This window comes from Contarinia nasturtii, unplaced genomic scaffold, assembly GCF_009176525.2.
Source record: "Contarinia nasturtii isolate CC-2019 unplaced genomic scaffold, AAFC_CNas_1.1 Cnas_scaffold_285, whole genome shotgun sequence".
Lineage (NCBI taxonomy): Eukaryota > Metazoa > Arthropoda > Insecta > Diptera > Cecidomyiidae > Contarinia > Contarinia nasturtii.
Genome location: NW_022197640.1, coordinates 5,933,491 through 5,951,130, shown reverse-complemented (window position 1 = coordinate 5,951,130; position 17,640 = coordinate 5,933,491). Strand labels below are relative to the sequence as shown.

Below are 17,640 nucleotides of genomic sequence, written 5' to 3'. Positions count from 1 at the left end.
ATTATTTCCCTTTGACGTAATCAATCAAGTTTTATGTTGATGTTATCGCTTATCAAGATGTGCTATAAATGGACTAAGTCAGAACAAAAATAAACTGATTCGATTGGAAAAACCCAGATAATAATAGTCAACGTCGCATAATGCAATGAGTTATAACGTATCAACGAAAAAAAGAGCCTTGTATGATTAACAACAACAAAAAAATCGCACACACAGAGATAGAGAGACATTCATCCCATTAAATTGGGAATTCACAGACCTATTAAAACTGGTTTGTGTTTGGTTTCATTAATATTAGACAATAGAAAGCTAATTTGACTTATACGGTTCTTTTCGGTTTGAATTTTCACGAAAAAATCGTATTGTACCAAATATAATGTCAAACGAATTTATTGATTGTCATTTCAAGATAATTCCAAACTTTTGAATTTTGACCCCCTACTCAACCTGTACGCAATATGAAATACACACACGTATACAGAGGAAGAAGAAAAGAAGGAAAAAAATCACGACTAGACCAAAGTATGTGCGGACAGCATGTATACGTATGAACAAGATGTTGTCAATGAAAAAAAACACGAATTTCAACACTTGTAATCACATGTATCGGAATGACCATTTCAATCATAGTAATGAATGTGGTCGACAAAAACTGTATATATTGCCTTCATTATTGCCACTGTGAAAGAATACGAACAGAGAATGAACAATGTTTGATGATGTTCCTGTAACAAAAACAAAAACAACAACAACAACAAGTTCGTCTGTATTTATCTCATATGCCACTGCCACTGTGTGACGCTTGCTAGCTGCTATGTTAATTTGATTTCAGTGAAAACGTTTTTTTTGTGTGAATCCGTTTTATGTATTTTTTGTGTGTTATTTCTACATTCTCTCTCGTATTCTCGCCCGATAATATAATATATTTTTCATATTCCAAGATGTTGAAGCGAGCAGTTTAATATTGGCAACGCCACCGACAACAATATTTCTGGTGTGATTTAAATTTTGCTACGTGCATACTCATAAAAGAATACCTTAAAGTTCGATTATACACACAAACCGTGTGAAATACTATTGAGAATTAAAAGTATTAGCAAACAAAATAAAAGTGTGGCCGCGAACATTTTGGTCGTTAAGAATAACCAACAAACACAAATTAGCATTTACAAAATGATATTGAATATTTCAATTGGGCTTTTATTTTATTTGATTTCAATATGTAAAGCAGCTACAAGTAACGCTAATGTTGGTGGGATTAGCTTCCCAGAAGAAGGACACAAAGATCCAACCAAACAAAATGCTGCAGTAAGAATTAATTATCATTATTATCTGTGGCTAATGCCAGTATAGAAAAAACAAACAACATCGTAATGATAAAGTGAATTGAAGCACGAATGCAGCCAGACAATATATTCAGCTGACTGATCATCGCAGATGACACATCTAAAATAACAGAATAGAACTCTACATTTTGTCGTTACACGTTGAAAAGACACATTTTTGCTGTCACAAAATTGAAATGTCTCATTTAGCTAGCTGGCTGATATGATTAGTCAACTCAATATATTGTCTGGAATAAACAATTTTCTTTCGTTGTGGTATGACATTATTCCCCGTACATTATCAGTGAATATTATCATGTTCAGCTTAGTTCAAAGTTGAATAATTTTTTTTTTTCGTTATCACAGAACATTTGAATTAATTACACACGTTTGAATATTTAGAATATTTTCCTCCCTAGAATTTCAATGTATTTTTTATCAATTGTTTTTATTTTCAATTTTTCCATTTGGAACCATAGAATAAACAGCCTGTTACAAACTTTAGATGTAAAGATGGCGAATTTCTCTATCCCGGTAAGTATGATTGTTTCAAATGTTGTAGAGTTTCTTGGCAGACAAAGAATTCCTTGACAATTGAAAGGTTCCCAGAAATGTGTGATTTTATTTTGTTGTTTGTTTTCATCTCTTGACAATGAAACAAATGACCAAAATTGAGCATCATATCAGCAATTTGAAGAAATTTTGGTTACAAACATTTACCAAAATTACTTATACTATTTGTGAATCAATTGATCGATAAATGTGATTTTTTGGACAATTTTTATCCCAGCATACTTCTGCAGACAATAATAAGAAATATAGGAGAGTTCAATGGCCCAAAACTGTAGTACAGTTGCCATTGGTTTTGACGTATCTGAAGAAATTCATTGAATATAATTAACTGTTCAAAAATTTAATACCTTTTACAATAGGTGATCAAGAAGATGATTGGGTGTGCGATTGCAGGCCAGGTAAAATAGTATTATGAATTTAATGGTTTTTATGGAAAAACAATTGTATACAAATTGATTTTTGTATTTTTTTTAACAGGATATATTTACCATCCCTCGACAAATAAATGCTATGCAGCATATACAAAAGGACCCTGTAACGATCAACAATTTTTGGTTTTAGAAAGACCCAATGTGATTCCTGAATGTCAATATAATCAATGCCAAGACAAACATGTACTTTATAAGGGTGCTTGTCATCAACTCAATACAGCCGGCCCATGTCCATCGCAGACGCTTGGAAATGTCTTGGAGATCGATGAAACGTCTTTAAAAATTGGATGTTCTTTAGGTGAAACTGAAGCTGAAGTCAAGGCAGCCAAGGATAGGGAATTTCTTGCATCTCGTATTGATTTTGAGGACTCTACTACTCCTAAAGATGGAGTCTTTCCCTATAAAGCCTGTTTCTACGGCGGAATACGTCCATCGACACATGTCACATGTCCGAAGACAAATGAAACAGACGCATCTTCAATTATAATCAAACCGAATATACCTACAACGATTTATCCAAATGTCTAACATTAATTTGTTTCACTAAGTTTTTTTTTTATACGAATGCATTCAATAAATTGAACAAAATTAAAAGAAACAAAAAGAAATGAATGTTAAACGTTTTCGTCTATTACATTTATTAATGGTCTGCGCTCAGTCGTCTCCTACCCAAGGAATAATTTGTAATGCAAATTTATCCATTACCAAGCACAAATTCACGGTCAAATTTGGACCCGGATTTGTGTGCAGTTATTTTTACGGTTGCGAGCACATTTTTAATACATATAAATGAATATCGTTGGATTTGGTTTGACACATATACACTGCGCCAATCGAAAAATGTTGGAAAGATGTCAGTTGCATTTCGAAAATTTAAAATACTAATTCCACAAATAAAGAAATATAAATGCTATAAATGACGTATTAAAGAGTTCTTCTGCAGAGTTTTGAATTAATATTAAAAAATCTCTTTCCGAACAAATTGTTTATTTTTTTATTTGAGAGTAAATGAACAAATGAATCGTTAGATTTTCAATTTAAAACTTAATGTGTTGGGTTGTGTTCACATTATGTTGTCAAACGAAATATTATTGGAAGTGAAAGAAACAAGTGGATCCATTCCATTAGAATTCGTGGAAACTATGCATATAATCTCCGTTCCATTTGACACGAAAATGACCACCAGAATGGGCCAAAACGTTTCATTTTTCAACGTTAGAATGTACTAAAAACATAACAAATTTGTTTCCTAGTCATCTTCTAGTTCTTCTTTATTTTTTGCATGGTATTTATGGCATTGATTATGAAAATTGGATGTTTTGTATTGTGGTAATGTCTGGAAGATCTTGAAAAGTATGCAGATTTGATCTGGCGTAAGTGAACCGCTTCTGGTGTACATATTTAATTTTTCGCCTGAATTCGGTGCCAAAATCGATGATATTTCTTTTGAATTCATTATTGTTATGCCAATGCCGGGAATCCATTTTCTACAGAAATAATGTGTGAAATGTGGACAAGTTTTGCTTTTAAATATTTTTGTTTTTGTTAAATTTCAAAAATGCATACTCTAGTATCGGTATAATATGCCCATTTCGTTTGAAGAAGCATTGGTGTACAAAATATTTGAACAGTGGTAATTCCTCTGGTTGTAATATTGAAAATAAATTCTTCTTCGGGACCATTCGCATCAAACAAAATGAATGCTCATCATATTTCACCTAAAATGATTGCAAACTGATTGATATCTGAAAACTATTACCGAAGTGAATACAATGATAATGACAGTTACCGAACGAGACAATTGCTTTTTATCCTTGTACCAAGGTAAAAAATTTAAATTACACACCTCAGCCAAAATTTCACATTCAAATAAAATTTGAAACATACAACTCTGGTGTGTGTACAGCATGTAGTTACATTCAGTATCGGCCATAAATTTCTATGAAAAACAAAAAATAAAATCAACATTAACATGAAATTAAATGATTTGTTTTCATTTTTAAATGATAAATATTTACCATAGATTCAATCGTTGGCATCACGGCAAATATTTCGACTCGACCATTTTTACATAATTTTTTTTCAAATACAATATCATATATGAGATAATTTATAAATCTACTCGTTTTTAAAGTGAGAAAGAGTTGAGCAACAATATTTTCGTGCCATTGTTGTTTCACGCTATATTCTGAAATGTAATGAAACAATTCAACATGTTCCTCTTTCAACAACACTTGGGGTTGATATAATTTCAAATTCTGTAAAAGAAACAAAAACACACACACAAACACAATTCGTTCGTGATTTTTCATGGATATTGTTTTAACAAAGCATATTGCCTCTCACCTCTTGAATTGTTTTAAATTTTTCAGCTTTGTAACGGTTTATCAATGCGAGGGTGGTTGGTCTTAAATGTTGCAAAAATGCCCTTGTTAAGATACATGGTCCTGGATCGACTTCAAAAAATGGCACATTTGTAATATAATGGGGTTGAATTGCTTTTGCAATTATTTGTGCCGTTTCATCACTGGCCACATAAAGAAATTTGCTTTTCGAACATGATGTTCTCATTTCACGTGGAAACAGTTTCAAATTTGACTGCTGACCCGTGCTTGTGAAATGTTTTAAAATTTGTTTCGACCAAGTGCAACCAAAATTCTTTGCCATTTCTAAATTTCTTCCGTACACTTAATAGAGATCTTTTCTATATTTTTCTAATACAATATATGCTGAATTACATAAATATATTTCACAAATTACCGACTGATTACTACATTATATTTATAACCTGCTCGGTATGTCAAATGTCAAAATGTGCTTCATTATGGTAAGTTATCATTTCTCACCAATTCAGTCTCAATTTCAATCAAAATGGTTCGATACAAAATTCAGACAAACAAAATTTGCAAAAAGAAAAACAATTCTTATCAATTTCTGTAGTATATTAATGTATTTTAAATTATTTTTTTTGTCAGTTTGTAAATATGCCTTCATCAATATTTGAAACGTCAAATATTTTGACAATCATATAGAAATATGTGTGTGTAGCTGTGTAGTACATACATGTGGTTTATGTCAAATAACATTTTCTATGTGAATATTGGTTTAATTCTCTGATGTGGCCTTTTCGTATCGTCACTGCAAATGAAACGCATTAATTGTGAAATATACACATAAATACCGCAATATTTGTATTTTCTGATTCATTTTGCGTTACGTCTTTGTTAAAAAAATTGAACATCACCTCTTCAGTTTAATCGTGAAATTCAGTGATACAGATTCAGCTACTTATTCGACTCGATCTCCACAATCGCCATAACAATATACATAAAGTAATTTATTTTGTCAATACGATCAAAAATTCAATTTTTGTTTTTATATAAATTAGGTTAGTTATCAAGTCATTTCTTTGATACTAAATATAAACACAGCTTCCCGTAAAACAACAACAAAATTAATACACTTTGTATGTGTGCATGATTGAATATTTCGATTTTTATCTTTCTTTCACTCTCTCTTTTCAGTTTAGGAAACTATACAGTCCGATAAAATGAGTTTGGTTTGGACAATAATCGCTACATTTTTGTACGTTGAAATAGCCGTTGTGCTTCTGTTGGTATTGCCAATAGCATCGCCTCAACGATGGAATCGATTCTTCAAATCACAGTTTCTGGCAATGATAAGTCGACAGGCGAACATATATTTCGTCTTATTGTTTGGCATTTTGGTGCTGTTCCTGTTGGAAGCCATCCGTGAGATGCGCAAATATTCACATCACGGTTTGTATAAATGACATTTCAACACATTACCAATCATACCATCATTATTATTTAATTTGTGTTCTCAAAATGATAGAAAACACCACTAGCGAGCACTTGAATGTTGAATTACAGCATAGCATGCGGTTGTTCCGTGCTCAACGTAACTTTTATATTTCGGGCTTTTCAATTTTTTTGACATTGGTCATTCGTCGTTTGGTCATTTTGATTTCGTCACAAGCCCAATTGTTGGCACAATCGGAGGCATCGATGCGACAAGCACAAAGTGCAACATCAGCCGCTCGTAGCTTATTGTCACAACAAAAAACCGACGATAAATCGACTGACACCAAGAAAGGTGATTCAAAACCTGATGAATTGGTAAGTTAAACGACAATTTAAAAACATTTACGTTTCTACTGTCCCCATAATTATGATGGCTTTACAATTTAAATTTAACAAAAATTATACTCTCTTGCCCCCGAAGTTTTGCTTGCGATTAACTGTGTATCCTGAATCGTTTTATTTATTCACACCAATTTTTCCTCACCAGAAAATTCGATAAAATTCCTATCGATTGCATGACTTTGGTACAATGGGTCTGTATTGTGAATGCAATGCATTATCCAAATCTAATATAAAAATGTTCATGTCGTTGTGCATTCGAGAATTTTTTTATTGGCATACATTTCTGTTATTGTTATTTTCGTTTAAATAATTTCATTGTTTTAGCGAGCAAAATTTCGATGGACAATTTTTTAATACAATTTTTATTAACGAAAATTAGTTTTGGTTAAAGATTGGCGAATTGAAGCAGAAAATCGCAGACTTGAACAAAGAATTAGAACATGAACGAAAAGACAAAGAAGCATTGAAATCACAAGCAACTGGTTTGGAAAAGGAATACGATCGTCTCACTGAAGAATACAGCAAACTTGAACGCCGAGTGACCGTGTCGGGTGGCGGCAAAGATGATTAAATAAAATCGATCATTTTTTTTTTTCGTTTTAAAATTCCTCTCAGTAAACATAAATAATATTAACTTCCTTTGCTTTTAAAAGCGCTGATTATAAACAATGATTAGGAAAAAATTAAGCTCATTGGTCGATTATTTTATATAAAGATTTTTTTTTCTCGTTGTATTGAGACGACATTCATTTCAAGGCTTTGGTTAATATTAAAAATGAAATTGTCACCCCAAATAATAATTAATTAAACGTTTATAAAAATAAAATTAAAAAAAAAGTTTTTTTTGTGTTTTATTTCACACATATAGAAGTATAAATTGAAATCATGAATAATTAAAACGATTTATTCAAAACAATGTACAATTCTGCATTGAACAGTAATCTAAAAGCATGACATGACATCATTTGACCAGTGAACAATTTTGGTGTTGGCACAGTAGCATTTGTTTACATTTTTGCCGCATACATTTGCGTGACATTTGTGATTTTGACACTTCTAATACATCGCAGTTTACCAATATCAGTAGTAGTTTATCAACATTTTACGAACACGCATCCAACAAAAAACGAAATCAATAAAAAAAAAAGTTCATTTCATCATGAATCGTGGACGATTTCGTAATAATCGAAGCAATCAGCATCGAAATGACAAAAAAATTGATTCGGGCGATGAGAAAAATCCGGTTGTTCGAAGTTTCATGAATTATGCCGAAGAATTAAATGACAAACATGATAGATATGAGCGTATTGTTAAATATAGTCGCGATTGTACGATTGAAAGTAAGCGTTTGATATTTTTGTTGCACACCGTGGACCTGCGTAAGCCGAGCTCCAAAAAAATCCTATCGGACGCATTTAATCGTTTGACCGCTCTTTGTACGAGCAGCTTTGCTAGCATTGCAAAAGAATTGGAAAATCGTGATCCATATCAATATGGTCGCGCTTATTCTGCTGGACTTCAAGAATTCGTTGAAGCATTTACATACTACGATTATTTATTCAACGATCACATCATGAACTGGGACGATTTGCAACAGAAACTTACGTACACAAAGCAGCCGGAAAATGTCGATCCAGAAACAGCTACCAGCACCGATATTATCGTCGAAGACACTCCAAATGAAGCACCATTGAAAATAAAATGTTTTGTGCAACCGATTGAATTCATGCTGGGTTTGGCCGATTTAAGCGGTGAAATTATGCGAAAATGCATAAATTCGCTTGGATGTGGTGACATCGAGACGTGTCGCAAAGCGTGCAATTTTGTACAACATCTTTACTCAGGGTAAGCATCATTTTTTCAATCAATTAAAAGTCATCACTAAGTGTTATGTTCTTCATCAAGATACCTGAGTTTGGGCTCAATGCGTCACAAGGAAATGTCACGAAAGGTACATGCAATGTACCAAAGTGTGCTCAAGGTCGAAAAAGTTTGCTACAACATACAAGTTCGCGGTTCGGAAGCGGCCATTTGGAGCTCAAACGATGCCATCGAAAAAGATCGCGACGAAGAGGATGAGGGATTTGCCAACTATTAAAATCAATACACATCTACGGCACATTTCTTCTTTATTTTATACTTTCATTTATATTATTTAATGGGATAAAAAATAAAAATTCATTTTTTCCACATTCTAAATTAACCAACTATTTGTTTCATTCTTGTTAAGTTGTTTTTGTTTTATCCATAAAATGACTTATTTTTAATCTAATCTCTTTCGGATTCTGATGAATCTTGGTAATCAGTGTCTCGGTCGTCGTCAGTTGCATATGGATCTTCTTCGCTTTCATCTGTATCGTGAGCATTGTCATCGGTTGCCGTATTGGTCGTTGTGTTTGTTGCCATTGGTGGATTAACTGTTGCTTCATAGCCCTCTTTTCCTTTTGGTCCTGTTAAATGATGTTATTTTTTGATAAAACATTTTGATAAAACTATTTTGCGAAGCAAAAACAAAATCGATGAAAATTATCAAAAAATATACTAACGCGTAACTTTGTGAGAAAACTGTTGAAAATGTCGTGGATTTCGTCGATAACAGCGATCGAGAAAGGGGCATGGTGGAGCACCAAGTGGTGGATCTGGATATTCTGGCAATCTGTAGTCAAGATCACCTGGATGTGACTCATCAGCTCGATGCAATGGATTTCGTCTGTAATAAGAAATAATAAATAATAAATGGACATTAACATGAATAGTCCGATTATTGATTTGTTTATGTATATCTTACCGATAGCAACGGATGCCATAACGACAGCATGGACGACGTTGTTCTCGCTGATTACCACTTGCCACATTATTATCGTTGTCGATTGGTTCATCTTTTACTTCGGTTTTTATTTCAAAAGGAATGGGAGCGAAAGTGGACGAATCAGCGCATGCCTCTTGGCTCATTGGTTCCGTTTTTATTCTTATGACAGGCTGTGATTGTCCTTCAGTCGAATCTGAAGGTTCAATTTTTATCGGTTGATTTGCATTTGTTTCATCATTATTCACATTTGGTGAAATGTGCATTGATGATGATGAAGATGATGCATCACTTGTTGAAGGCATTTGCGTGGTGTCATCGATTGGATGTGTTGTGTTTGGATCACCATTCTCTTGGTATTCATTTGGTTCTGTTTTTACTCGTTTGTTCGTTGAATCTGGTTCTGAATCAACGCTTGTCTTACGCTTTGGCACACTTGTCGTCGGTGCGTCTTCATTTTGTTGTGCCACATTTCCATTCAAACAAGCGACACCATTGTTTACATTATCTAATGGTTGGATCGAAAACCAAAATTCGTCGACCAACAAACCGAATGAGTCACCAACAAACAAATTCACTTCTGTGTTTTGCCCAATTTGATTTACTTCGACATTGTTTTTCTTTCGAAAAAACATCAAATTCTGATGTGTCTGAAAATGAAATTGCGCATGAAAATTGAAAAATTGGAGCCAATAGAATTTTATGGTTGTTCTATGAAAAAAGAATAAAAATTATGAAATTTTCTCACCGAAAGAACTTTAACCGAATTTGGGGAGATAACTTTGAGAAGTCCGTGATACCGCGAAATTCTTTTGTCATTGCACTAAAAATAAATGAAAACATTTCAGCATTGTTATCATGTTTGGGAAAGTTCGTTGTCTGTATTAATCATCGAAGACTTACATTTAACCAACCTCGACCGATAACCGATTCCGATGAATTTAAACAATGTTTTTCATTGTTTTGCACATTTACTAGCAACATTGTGGGCGCAATACTCATTTTTCCTTTGTCAAATGTAAAGTTTTTTCTTTTATTTGAAAATGGCGCAAATGTTATTATTTACACTTCAAAATGAGCATCCATTCGAAGCGCAATAGCACTGAAATACAAAAAGCACTCTTGAAATTTGACAGCTACATTCGAATACACAAACAAATAATTTCCGGTAATTTTCTTTACATTCGAAAATAATGGAATTTTTTGAACGAAGAAAATGGTAAATCTTTTAGAAATTCAATGGAATCTATATCCGTAATTTCACCATCGTTGATAATGCTCAAGCAGACATTTAATTTGTTTTATTCTGTTCTGTTCTGTGCGGTTTAATTTAATGTCAAAATATATTTGTGACTGAACGAAGCCTCCACCATCTGTCGGTAAAAAACGCTACTAATTCAATCTCTCCCACATTCTCTCGTACTATCATTTGCAAATTTTAAAATATCCACTACATTTTCGACAACAATTTTATTACTTTTCCATTTGTATACCTTTGCTTTGACTTCAGTGCTAATTTCGTAGTCAAGAAGAAATGCGTTTGTTTAGAAATGTAACCATCGAGTTTAAAGCGAATGCGAGCCGCGAATATGCATAATCGTTTGATAGACACCAAAATAATCATGCTGATTATAAATGTTTGTCCCAAAATAATCATTAAAGTAAATTTATGGCGACATCTACGAAAGCTAGTACTTTGACTGCATTCGATCAGTGCATACTATTGGTGTAGCATACCACAGTGCACATTACTCGAATCACATTCGCAATAAACACTTTGACTAGTTAAAACGTTCTTTGTCAGCATTTTGTATTGTACCATTTGAGTGTTCGTCTTTTTTATCATTCGATATAAGTTTAATACTACAAGTTCGAAAAAAGTAAATTTGATTTTTGGTGGCAAAATAGAAGTTTTTAACGTTTTTAATTGTTAAAGTCACTACCAATCAAATACCAATCATTTTTCTCATATAATTTTCCTCCGCAAAAAAAAAACATGAATAAAATGTCGCTGTACAGACGGCTACATACACCGAACTCACCGTTGGTACCGTTATCACCGATGATGCCGATGCCATCGCCAAGCATGTATCTAACGCCATATACAACATCGATTCGAAGTCGTCGTTCGTTCACACCAACGCAATTGAATATGTTGTCACCGCCAAGTGTATCACCAATTCGGGCTGCATTGTCAGTAAAAAATACGAATTTTGATCAAAATGAAGGGAACACAACACCCCAACAGAAATTGAATTGCAGTTTGGTTTTTTCGTCAACAAAAAAATCGATGAAAAAAATTCGATCAGCAGCTAGGTTCGTATAGGTTTTGTTCGATAATTTCAACTGCAAATACGTCATGATTAATTGCATTTTTTTTAAACCGAAAATCTTCTCATTTACTCTTCAATCGCATTAACAGAATAAGCCGCAAAATCGAAGCACGAAATAATCGTTCTAAGGTACCGTTAACGCCGATTTGTCGTTCGTTGCATTTCGAAGGAAGTCCATCGTTTGAGGGGCATGATTCACCAAAGGCGTCCGGATCACAATTAAAGGTTATACCATATTTTGAACAAAGTACAACACCAAAACCATTCCTCACATCGTCTGACCTGATAGCAGTCACACAAGAAATTACATCACCATTTGTGTATAATGAACATGGTATCACACACAGTTTACTTGAAGAAACGTTCACCGTTACAAGCATTCTTAAGGAAATCAATATGCAAAAATATGCCGTACTATTTGCCAAAGAAGAAATTGATTTGTTTGTGTTTTTACTATTGACGTCAGATGATATGGTTGTTCTTGGCATCGACCCAGACGATCGAGATATACTCTTGAACGCCGTTTGCTGTTACAGGGAATTCTTTGGCAATCCAGAGAAAATGTACTTTTAGTCTCCAAGGTGATCAAATGAATTTTGAAGGACATTTTCTTTGAAATGCGTTGACGCAATATTTCGTTAAACGATTACATCAAATTTGTGATTTTTTATTATTTAATTCGATTTGTTTGCTTTATACTGATCTCGTTGTTAATACGATTGTCATTTAAGAATTTTATTGCTAAAAATTGTGTTCATTGTAATACAAAAATACAACGATACAGTTTCGGTTATAGCAATAAAATTTAAAAATTGCACATAACACCTAAATATTAAATAATAAATTTGTCCGCGATAACACGATTATATTTTTTTATATTTTTTATATCTACAACCACTTAAATTGGATTTAAATAAATTTTGGAAATTTTTACGAAAACAAATTTTGAACGTTTTTTTTCCTCTCTGGCCAAAGTCCGAAACATATTATCAATTTTTCAAAACAGAAGCAACCTAAAGATCCGATTTTCATTCATCTCAGCGTTCATATCTTTGGTTCAGATAATGAAATATGATGGTATTTCGATTGATTAGACATTTGGGTTTTTTTGTACGATCTATTCATATGAAAACATATGATCACCATCAGTGACCATGGACATTTGAGACATTATAAACGCCGGCAAATGCTCACTGGTGTGCTATCATTTTTTTGGGAGATTCAAAACAATATTTTTGTACAACTAAAATAGACTTCGATTCTGTTTTGCAAGAAACTGAATAAGAATACCTCTTCGAGTAGAAGTAGTGTTTCATTCATTGCATAGCAATTAAATTACCGAAAGAATTTTTATTTCAAATAATTAAAAAAAACAACAGATTTTAAGAGCGAAAAAGTGTCTATTCCACAAATAAGAAATTTTATTCAAATTTTCTTTAAAATTCCAAATAAAAAACGCATTAATATGGACATGGTCTATTCCAAATTCTTGACTACGACTTAAAATTAATGCAGGCCCATTCAATTGGTATTGGAATAAATCCTCTTAGCGAATGAAGTAAAGGTCGCTGTGTGAATGGTATGTGCCATTGTCCGGTTTCCGTTGATTTATTGGCGTTGCAAATGAATTTCTTCGGCGCATTTATGTGAACCAAATCTGTCTTGGGATCATATGTGACAAAATGTTGATGTTGTATTTGCCAATTTCTAAATAGTATTTTGCCATTCTCACTAAATTCCATCCAATATTCATCAAGAAAATCGTTTGTAACGAAATGTGCTTTTGATCCGGATACGAATATTGCATACATCATAAATAAATCATCGATGGCTTCATTGTGTTTTGTTAGATAAACGGTGGCATTTCTTCGAATTAAATTGATTGATGATTCTGGAATCTTTTCCACATGTTTTTTCCCAATAACAATCACACGTTTATTGTTCGATCTTAATTGTTTAACGATTTTGGCTAGTATTTCACCTTGTTTAACTAAGTTTCCTTTGAAATCTGGAAATATTCTCGTGACGTTCAGTGAATCAATGGCATAATCAAAGATTTTTTTCTTGTTAACAATTTGCCGGAAAAATGCCAATTCAATGGATGGAATCTTCGGTTTGAGAACTTTTTCGAATTCCCGCTTCAATGTGTTGAACTCAAGTTGTGATTGTTGCAATGGTGGCATTTGATAGTTACAACTAGAACACTGGCCTATTTTATCCATTTTTGATGGACTACATATACCGCCGAAATGTTGAATTTTATTGCTTAAATCTTCAATCACATTTTTCGATACGATTACATTATTTTTATTGATGAATTCAAACATTTGTTCGACATTTGCCGCAAACGTTTCTTGATGTAATGCACAATAATGCCAATAGGCTGAAAATGATTCACAATTTGGTTGAAAGTTTTTTTGGCTCATTTTGTGCAATAGTTCCCAGCCCAATGCATGATCAGATTCCAAAAATGCATTCACCGCAATATTGTTGAATATATTTATTGAAGATTTTGTACATGGTATTCGATTGTCGTTAATTATATTCACAACTTTTCGCCAATCTTTACATTTTGATAGCCATTCCAAATTGGTTGGAATGTTGTTACCAACGGTTGATTGTTTCTTTTGTGGTTTTGACAATTTATTTACTGTGTATTGTCTTATAGATGACCATTTGCCTAAGTTAATGCACACTTTTGAACTAAAACTAAGCGAAAACATTTTGTATAAACTACAAATTCAGCCGGCTGGCTCACAGCAACAAATGATGACTTTATTATTGATTCACACACATGTGTTTCTCAATCTAAAATGTCAAAACAAACGAAACATTTAGATTGGATTTGGTTCAAGCCCCATCTGTTTGTCCAAATCAAAACTACGTTTCTATAATGAATCTTGTGTATGTAATGGAAAGTTATCGTTTTCAGTATTAATAATACCATTATTTTATTGAATAATTATGTTATTAATGACAATTGTTTTTTAAAAACAATTTGCGTGACAACGCTACCAACTGAACCACCAAATTTAAACGTTGGCGTTGGTATTGTTTTGTACAATTCAAATTTCCCATTCAAGCTTGTGCATAATTCAGATTCGGTCCAATTACAGGAGGAAAGTATCAACAGTCCATTGTTTGATGTTAAATTATGGAGATTTTGAATGTACGCAGCACGTTTTTCGGCCGGATTCTCAGGATGTATACTGATCGCATCATATGTGCCTTTATCGTGTACAATGTCAAATTGTTTGTTGCCGAATTTCTCTGTTATCTGCGTTGCATTTAACAAATCCAATACTTCATAGGTTATCTGCATATCTTGATCGGCAGCTATTTGTTTGGCCAATTCAATGGCATTCTCCGAATAATCAACACCGCTTAAATTCTTGTATCCCTCACGGTATAGTTCAACTAACATCATGCCATTGCCACATCCTAAAGAAATTTAAAATGAATTTATTAAAATGAAAATGATATTTTAATTAATATTGAACAACATACCCAAATCGATAATTTGATTGTCTTCGGGAATGTCGTTTTTCAACATCCAGTTAATCACACGAATTTGACTGTCTTCATCAAACCAAACCTCACCAACATCACCATGGGATTTATAATTCTCAATTTCTGTGTCATAACTTTTATCCCAATAGTCTTTTGTGCCTAATTCCGAGCCCTCCAGCTCCTCTATTTGATTGCCTGACATATTTTTTTTTTCGTTTGATATTTATGTGTTTTCAATTTCTCTTGATTTTTATGTTTTGATTTGTTCACAATAACAATATTAAAACCGCATTTTTCGAAGCAATTTGACACATGTCATCGACTTATTTTCACATATATTTGTGTGAGACAGTCTTTGAGCGGCATCTCAAAGCATCAAAATGCCAGCGATAAACACATTTCATATTTTATCATTTCGACATTTATATTGAATTTTCTTTAATAAAACTGTATTAAAATTATGCACATTTTATGTAGATACATTTTTTTTTACTTTATAAGCCAATCAAGATAAATAACATTGCAATAGATGGCGCCACTCACGTTTTCTGCTGCTTGACATTACACAAAGCATCATTTAGTTTATGTTTTCTTTTGGTGTTGATTGCATATTTGCACTGTTTACGAGTTAAAATATAAATAATAATGGCCCAACCACGTAATATCCCACAATCCAAAGAGGTTCTCTTGAAATCGTATAACATTCGTTTGAAAGAAGACTGTAAAATTATGTTGGAAAACTATTTTGGTATGTATCTATGCACTGATTAATCGCTTACAGGCTGAATCGATGCCGGGAAAAGACAATATATCTTTTATTTAATTCGTGTTATTCATTTATCATGTATAGAAATCATCAAATTGGCCAAAGGAGAAAGTGACTCACAACTTTCTAAGGTCACCCAATGTGAACAGGATACGTACGAGATGCAAGTACGGGCAGCAACCATAGGTAAACATCGAGTGAAATCCATATTATTCACTAAACGAAATACAATCATGTACGCTAATTGTTTAATTCGAATCATTGTTTTTCAGTCCGGGCCGGTGAATCGTTGATGAAACTTGTATCCGATATCAAACAATATTTGATTCTGAACGACTTCCATTCGGTAAACGACGCAATCACAGCCAATTCGCAGCTATTTCGTTCGACACAGTCAGAATGTGACAAGAAGCTGATGAATTTACGTGAGGCAGCCGCCATCGATTTGTATGACTTAGAAGAAGAATATTATACTAGTGAATTTAAATGAACATATTAAAAGAAATGAATCTCATTGTAAATAGCTTAATATCAATAAGAACTGGCGAAAAATGAATGCAAGAGTTTGCTCTTAATAAACATAATTCAATTTTCACACTCTTTTCGCTTTTGATTGCTGAAACATTTATGTACCAAAGAAAACTAGTAAGTAGTTTTAAGATACAGTCAATTTGCAGCCTTTACTTGAAGTAACGAATATTTGTATAATACAAAAAATATATCTAAAGAAAATTCATATCCGTAAGTATTAATTAATTTGAAAAGAAAATTTAGTCGATTATTGACCAAAGTTTTTTTAAAGGAAATGTTAGGTATTTTATTTATATCTGGAGGAAAAGATAGTAGCTCTTAGCACGTGTTACTACTTTATACTTATTGTAAATACAATGTGTGTTCAGTGGATTTAAAGTTTTTTCGATTTACATTTTGTGTCGAAATATTTTTTTTACATTTTTCAATACATTTTCATTGGTTACGAACGAACAATCCGAATATTTCACTTTCTACGAACGAACGGACAAAAACAACAACAACAAATATGCTACGAACTTTTCGTTGGCAGCTTTGGTTCAAACATACATTTGAATATGAATCCGACGTTAGTTTTGCGATACAAATATATTTATAATTATAATTTTCAGACAAAAAATATTATTGAAATATTAGTTAGTACGTAATTATATTCACAAAGTTTATTTAATTCACTAAAAAATAATATTCTGAAAGTTAAAAGAAATTTTTGGCCTAAAATCGAAAATTTTGTGGGGAGAACCATTTTTTAACTCACATTTCTTTAAATTTGGTAAAATTATGTATTTTGGTAAGAAAACATACATTTATTGCATTTTGTTTAAAACTCGTGAATCTTATTTTCTTACCAAAATACATTATCTCACCAAATTTAAAGAAGTTTCAATCAAAAATGAGGCTAACCTCCATTCAACATTTTCGGATGTATGTCCGGTCATACGAAATTCCAAACTTGCGACCAGGTAAAAAAAAATGTACCAAAAATGTACTTAATTCCATCATTTTTTGTTGTCTTTGTTTAGACGCTGATCTTTGTAGTGAATGCTCTTCACTTCTGGAGGTTATTTTCTACCGAAAAAAATAAGGCACGCCAAATTTCAAGAAATTTTCGCTTTCACAAAATTGACACATTTTTCAAAAAAAAAAAAAAAATTCTACAGATATTGACATTTTTGTATTTGAGCCATACTTATTTTATA

General features: G+C 32.7%; 9 protein-coding genes across 12 annotated transcripts; 5 read left to right on the top strand and 4 right to left on the bottom strand.

Annotated features, from left to right (window-relative positions):
- Positions 1–840: 840 nt before the first annotated feature.
- On the top strand, positions 841–3,117 carry LOC116337432. Its single transcript, XM_031761998.1, has 4 exons — positions 841–1,308; positions 1,805–1,859; positions 2,258–2,296; positions 2,376–3,117. The coding sequence occupies exons 1-4, from the start codon at positions 1,174–1,176 to the stop codon at positions 2,855–2,857; spliced, it is 711 nt and encodes a 236-aa protein (XP_031617858.1). The 5' UTR covers positions 841–1,173; the 3' UTR covers positions 2,858–3,117.
- A 453-nt stretch (positions 3,118–3,570) lies between these two features.
- Positions 3,571–5,330, bottom strand: LOC116337431 (dimethyladenosine transferase 2, mitochondrial). The gene is made up of 5 exons (XM_031761997.1): positions 4,676–5,330; positions 4,348–4,587; positions 4,119–4,268; positions 3,896–4,047; positions 3,571–3,816 (listed from the first exon to the last, which is right to left on the bottom strand). The coding sequence occupies exons 1-5, from the start codon at positions 4,994–4,996 to the stop codon at positions 3,579–3,581; spliced, it is 1,101 nt and encodes a 366-aa protein (XP_031617857.1). The 5' UTR covers positions 4,997–5,330; the 3' UTR covers positions 3,571–3,578.
- Positions 5,331–5,424: 94 nt separating this feature from the next.
- On the top strand, positions 5,425–7,182 carry LOC116337433 (B-cell receptor-associated protein 31). Of its 4 annotated transcripts, none has more exons than XM_031762001.1 (4): positions 5,425–5,661; positions 5,859–6,108; positions 6,185–6,468; positions 6,875–7,182. In XM_031762001.1, exons 2-4 carry the CDS (start codon positions 5,880–5,882, stop codon positions 7,064–7,066), a joined length of 705 nt encoding a protein of 234 aa, XP_031617861.1. In that variant the 5' UTR covers positions 5,425–5,661; positions 5,859–5,879; the 3' UTR covers positions 7,067–7,182. The 4 variants fall into 4 exon arrangements, with proteins under 4 accessions (XP_031617861.1, XP_031617859.1, XP_031617860.1 ...); XM_031761999.1 differs by having other exon boundaries at positions 5,426–5,661; positions 5,854–6,108; XM_031762000.1 differs by having other exon boundaries at positions 5,426–5,717; positions 5,854–6,108.
- A 384-nt stretch (positions 7,183–7,566) lies between these two features.
- On the top strand, positions 7,567–8,698 carry LOC116337647 (translin-associated protein X). Its single transcript, XM_031762390.1, has 2 exons — positions 7,567–8,340; positions 8,401–8,698. The coding sequence occupies exons 1-2, from the start codon at positions 7,655–7,657 to the stop codon at positions 8,591–8,593; spliced, it is 879 nt and encodes a 292-aa protein (XP_031618250.1). The 5' UTR covers positions 7,567–7,654; the 3' UTR covers positions 8,594–8,698.
- Positions 8,653–10,626, bottom strand: LOC116337646 (aprataxin and PNK-like factor). Its single transcript, XM_031762389.1, has 5 exons — positions 10,205–10,626; positions 10,050–10,124; positions 9,284–9,951; positions 9,042–9,205; positions 8,653–8,945 (listed from the first exon to the last, which is right to left on the bottom strand). The coding sequence occupies exons 1-5, from the start codon at positions 10,301–10,303 to the stop codon at positions 8,764–8,766; spliced, it is 1,188 nt and encodes a 395-aa protein (XP_031618249.1). The 5' UTR covers positions 10,304–10,626; the 3' UTR covers positions 8,653–8,763.
- A 424-nt stretch (positions 10,627–11,050) lies between these two features.
- LOC116337648 lies at positions 11,051–12,492 on the top strand. Its single transcript, XM_031762391.1, has 2 exons — positions 11,051–11,617; positions 11,724–12,492. The coding sequence occupies exons 1-2, from the start codon at positions 11,298–11,300 to the stop codon at positions 12,205–12,207; spliced, it is 804 nt and encodes a 267-aa protein (XP_031618251.1). The 5' UTR covers positions 11,051–11,297; the 3' UTR covers positions 12,208–12,492.
- Positions 12,493–13,014: 522 nt separating this feature from the next.
- Positions 13,015–14,465, bottom strand: LOC116337457 (proteinaceous RNase P 3-like). The gene has a single exon (XM_031762042.1). It carries the CDS (start codon positions 14,355–14,357, stop codon positions 13,128–13,130), a length of 1,230 nt encoding a protein of 409 aa, XP_031617902.1. The 5' UTR covers positions 14,358–14,465; the 3' UTR covers positions 13,015–13,127.
- A 94-nt stretch (positions 14,466–14,559) lies between these two features.
- LOC116337458 (EEF1A lysine methyltransferase 2) lies at positions 14,560–15,540 on the bottom strand. Its single transcript, XM_031762044.1, has 2 exons — positions 15,142–15,540; positions 14,560–15,075 (listed from the first exon to the last, which is right to left on the bottom strand). The coding sequence occupies exons 1-2, from the start codon at positions 15,344–15,346 to the stop codon at positions 14,597–14,599; spliced, it is 684 nt and encodes a 227-aa protein (XP_031617904.1). The 5' UTR covers positions 15,347–15,540; the 3' UTR covers positions 14,560–14,596.
- A 177-nt stretch (positions 15,541–15,717) lies between these two features.
- On the top strand, positions 15,718–16,466 carry LOC116337700 (mediator of RNA polymerase II transcription subunit 22). The gene is made up of 3 exons (XM_031762476.1): positions 15,718–15,892; positions 15,995–16,096; positions 16,183–16,466. Exons 1-3 carry the CDS (start codon positions 15,790–15,792, stop codon positions 16,398–16,400), a joined length of 423 nt encoding a protein of 140 aa, XP_031618336.1. The 5' UTR covers positions 15,718–15,789; the 3' UTR covers positions 16,401–16,466.
- Positions 16,467–17,640: the final 1,174 nt, after the last annotated feature.

Coding starts and splice junctions, on each gene's coding strand:
- LOC116337432 (XM_031761998.1), top strand. CDS start 1,174: ATGATATTGAATATTTCAATTGGGCTTTTATTTTATTTGATTTCAATA. Junction 1,309..1,804: donor CAACCAAACAAAATGCTGCA/GTAAGAATTAAT, acceptor TTGGAACCATAG/AATAAACAGCCTGTTACAAA. Junction 2,297..2,375: donor GGTGTGCGATTGCAGGCCAG/GTAAAATAGTAT, acceptor TTTTTTTAACAG/GATATATTTACCATCCCTCG.
- LOC116337431 (XM_031761997.1), bottom strand. CDS start 4,996: ATGGCAAAGAATTTTGGTTGCACTTGGTCGAAACAAATTTTAAAACAT. Junction 4,269..4,347: donor TGCCAACGATTGAATCTATG/GTAAATATTTAT, acceptor TGTTTTTCATAG/AAATTTATGGCCGATACTGA. Junction 4,048..4,118: donor AAAAGCAATTGTCTCGTTCG/GTAACTGTCATT, acceptor CAATCATTTTAG/GTGAAATATGATGAGCATTC.
- LOC116337433 (XM_031762001.1), top strand. CDS start 5,880: ATGAGTTTGGTTTGGACAATAATCGCTACATTTTTGTACGTTGAAATA. Junction 6,109..6,184: donor GCGCAAATATTCACATCACG/GTTTGTATAAAT, acceptor TCAAAATGATAG/AAAACACCACTAGCGAGCAC. Junction 6,469..6,874: donor ATTCAAAACCTGATGAATTG/GTAAGTTAAACG, acceptor AACGAAAATTAG/TTTTGGTTAAAGATTGGCGA.
- LOC116337647 (XM_031762390.1), top strand. CDS start 7,655: ATGAATCGTGGACGATTTCGTAATAATCGAAGCAATCAGCATCGAAAT. Junction 8,341..8,400: donor GTACAACATCTTTACTCAGG/GTAAGCATCATT, acceptor TTCTTCATCAAG/ATACCTGAGTTTGGGCTCAA.
- LOC116337646 (XM_031762389.1), bottom strand. CDS start 10,303: ATGAGTATTGCGCCCACAATGTTGCTAGTAAATGTGCAAAACAATGAA. Junction 9,952..10,049: donor ATTCGGTTAAAGTTCTTTCG/GTGAGAAAATTT, acceptor TTTCATTTTCAG/ACACATCAGAATTTGATGTT. Junction 9,206..9,283: donor TATGGCATCCGTTGCTATCG/GTAAGATATACA, acceptor TTCTTATTACAG/ACGAAATCCATTGCATCGAG.
- LOC116337648 (XM_031762391.1), top strand. CDS start 11,298: ATGAATAAAATGTCGCTGTACAGACGGCTACATACACCGAACTCACCG. Junction 11,618..11,723: donor AAAATTCGATCAGCAGCTAG/GTTCGTATAGGT, acceptor TCGCATTAACAG/AATAAGCCGCAAAATCGAAG.
- LOC116337457 (XM_031762042.1), bottom strand. CDS start 14,357: ATGTTTTCGCTTAGTTTTAGTTCAAAAGTGTGCATTAACTTAGGCAAA.
- LOC116337458 (XM_031762044.1), bottom strand. CDS start 15,346: ATGTCAGGCAATCAAATAGAGGAGCTGGAGGGCTCGGAATTAGGCACA. Junction 15,076..15,141: donor CAATCAAATTATCGATTTGG/GTATGTTGTTCA, acceptor AAATTTCTTTAG/GATGTGGCAATGGCATGATG.
- LOC116337700 (XM_031762476.1), top strand. CDS start 15,790: ATGGCCCAACCACGTAATATCCCACAATCCAAAGAGGTTCTCTTGAAA. Junction 15,893..15,994: donor TATGTTGGAAAACTATTTTG/GTATGTATCTAT, acceptor TATCATGTATAG/AAATCATCAAATTGGCCAAA. Junction 16,097..16,182: donor AGTACGGGCAGCAACCATAG/GTAAACATCGAG, acceptor ATTGTTTTTCAG/TCCGGGCCGGTGAATCGTTG.